Source organism: Microtus ochrogaster (assembly GCF_000317375.1).
Source record: "Microtus ochrogaster isolate Prairie Vole_2 chromosome 14 unlocalized genomic scaffold, MicOch1.0 chr14_random_1, whole genome shotgun sequence".
In the NCBI taxonomy this organism is placed as follows: domain Eukaryota; kingdom Metazoa; phylum Chordata; class Mammalia; order Rodentia; family Cricetidae; genus Microtus; species Microtus ochrogaster.
The window spans coordinates 28,947,531-28,950,019 of NW_004949096.1; the positions used below are offsets into that span (position 1 = coordinate 28,947,531).

Genomic DNA, 2,489 nt, shown 5'->3' on the forward strand with positions numbered 1-2,489 from the left:
ACATAATATATTTTATTAAATTGTTTTAATATAAATATACATATTTTTATATAATATATATTAGAAAACATTCTGTGGTATAAAACCCCCAGTAACAAGGCTCATCTCTCTCTCTCTCTCTCTCTCTCTCTCTCTCTCTCTGTCTCTCTGTCTCTCTGTCTCTCTGTCTTGCACGCACTCTCTCTCTCTGTCTCCTCTCTCTCTGAACCAGGCTTGGAGGTGCAGACCTAATCTCACGCAACTTCAAGGCCAGTCTGAGCAATATGACACCCTGCTTCAAACCAGAATCTACAACAAAATATAACCACAATATCATTAGCAAATCTCAAAATGTTAACAGTTACCTCACACACTCAAATGACGTGTTGTAGTTCATCAAATAAGCTCAAGCACAAAACCCAACTAAGTATGTAGCTTTGAACAACCTCTATTCATAGGAAGATGGAAAAGCCTTAGATCCTTAATATTAAATCCTACTCCACCAGAAACTGTATTTTAACAAAATTACTAGGTAGTTCATTACAGTACATCTGTCTAAGGCAAATAAATCTCTATGACTATTTCCAGTTAGAAAATGACCATAATGGCAGGAAATTATCTTAAAATCTTGAATATTCCATCACATGTAGAAGGCATTTAAATAAAAATGCTTATTCTACTTAATGTCTTTGGACTATTCCTGTCCTCGTCTTCCTTGAATTCCCTTTAATTCAGGAGACAGCTTCTGTCCCTACCCCTTCCCACAGATTGTTCTTGGTATGGTCACTAAAACTCTTCACTAATTAAATTCAACAGTTAATTCTCCATCCTCTTACCTGGCCTATCTGATTATCTGATACAATCAAGGACCCCTCCTTGGAACAGTCTTCAGTTTGCCTACTGCCTTCAACTGTTACTTAACTTCCTCTACTAACTCTGCTTCATGTCACTGACATTTAGATAACAGAAAATATCTGAACACCCAGCCTTTGACCTTTTTCTCTCTGGATTTTCTTCCTTGGTAGCCTTGTGTAGTGTCTTAACTTAGCATCTCCATCTTCATAACTTCTATCTGGGCTTCACCAGTGCTTATCTAGCCTACCTCCTAATCTTGCCACTGTGCCATGCCGATTCCTTGATATTCCTGGGCTTGGTGAACACTAATTCCTTCCTGCCACATGAGCAGACCCAGTTGGCACCACCTGCAGTTCCTCTTCTTTTACATCCCACATGTGACCATCATGGGACTCCACTGGTTCTCCCTTCAAAGCATGCATAGGATCCACTCATACCCCAGACTCTCTTTCTCTAGGTGAACAGATAGTCCCTTTGCTTTCCTCAAATTTTTATTTGGATGTCATTAAGTAAAGCCTTCCTGGGCCACCATATTTATAGCTCCAAGTTTCAATGCCTGAATATAACACCTTTTATTGATATATTAGACATTTAATTCATTTGTTCCCTTCTTCCACAAATGTAAAAATCTACAACTTTTATTTGTTGTACAGCAGGGGCTTAGAACAATGAGTTACTGAGTGCCTGATATAGGGAATGCACTTGGTATTTTGTGGCTTAGGAAGAATGTTCTGAGTACACTACAAGGAGCAGAGGGCTACGCAATGACTACAGTACTGCATGCTTCAATAACTTGTTTTTACTAAAAAGTTAAATTTTTTTAAAAAAACAATTACAATAAGAATATTCTTTTGCTAAAAAGCAAAACAAAAACAACCTAATTTGCAGGATGGAGAGATGTTCAACAATTTAGAGTTCTTGTTATCGACAGAGGACCTGAATTCGATTCCCACCGTTTTAATGGCAATTCACAACTCCAGTGTCAAGGGATCCAATGCCTTCTTCAGGCCTCCAGAGGTAGCAGGTCACAAACACACACACACACCATCCATAAACATAAAATAAATCTATTTGCAAAAACAGGTTCAGATAGTCACTAAGTTCATTGTGAAAGTTTGTTTTTCTGCATTTGCCTCACTGCAGGTTTTTCTGCAGGTGTACTGTGAGTTTTTAAAAAGATGTAAAGCAGCATTTCTACACTTAAGACTATAATAAAATTTCAGACATTTTTCATATCTCACTACTATTTTCTTACTCACTACTTTTATCAACCTTTTCAGAACCAGCACTATCTAGATAGCAAATGTTTCAATCTAATTGGCATTTTCATTCAGAATTGAATACTCACTTGACTATGCCGTATCCCAGACTGACTATGATGACCAGGGTTCGAGCCAGTGAGCGTTTCACTGCTGAGAGCAGCTCTGCAAGGACCAAGGCATCCTGGACTATGTGAAAGAAAGGGAGAAATGGTACTATATTCCGGTTTCAACCAATCCTACTGCCAGAATGTCGGTCTCTTAACACTTTTCAGAATGAGCACAAGTATCAGACTTACTAAAGAGAGAATATCTCATGCAATTTTTACAAGCACACAGCTAATGATCTTAGCTGTGTGCACAACAATCTGGGTGTGCTCACCCATCAATTTTCCC

The 2,489-nt window shown here is 38.3% G+C and overlaps 1 protein-coding gene across 2 annotated transcripts in view; it reads right to left on the reverse strand.

The window, feature by feature from the left end:
* Positions 1–2,489, reverse strand: part of Tmem87a (transmembrane protein 87A) — a 47,630-nt gene that overhangs the window by 22,108 nt on the left and 23,033 nt on the right. For both annotated transcript variants that reach the window (XM_005364301.2, XM_005364300.2), the window contains exon 10: positions 2,183–2,282. In XM_005364301.2, coding sequence (XP_005364358.1) covers positions 2,183–2,282 — 100 coding nt within the window. The remainder of the gene's footprint in view (positions 1–2,182; positions 2,283–2,489) is intronic.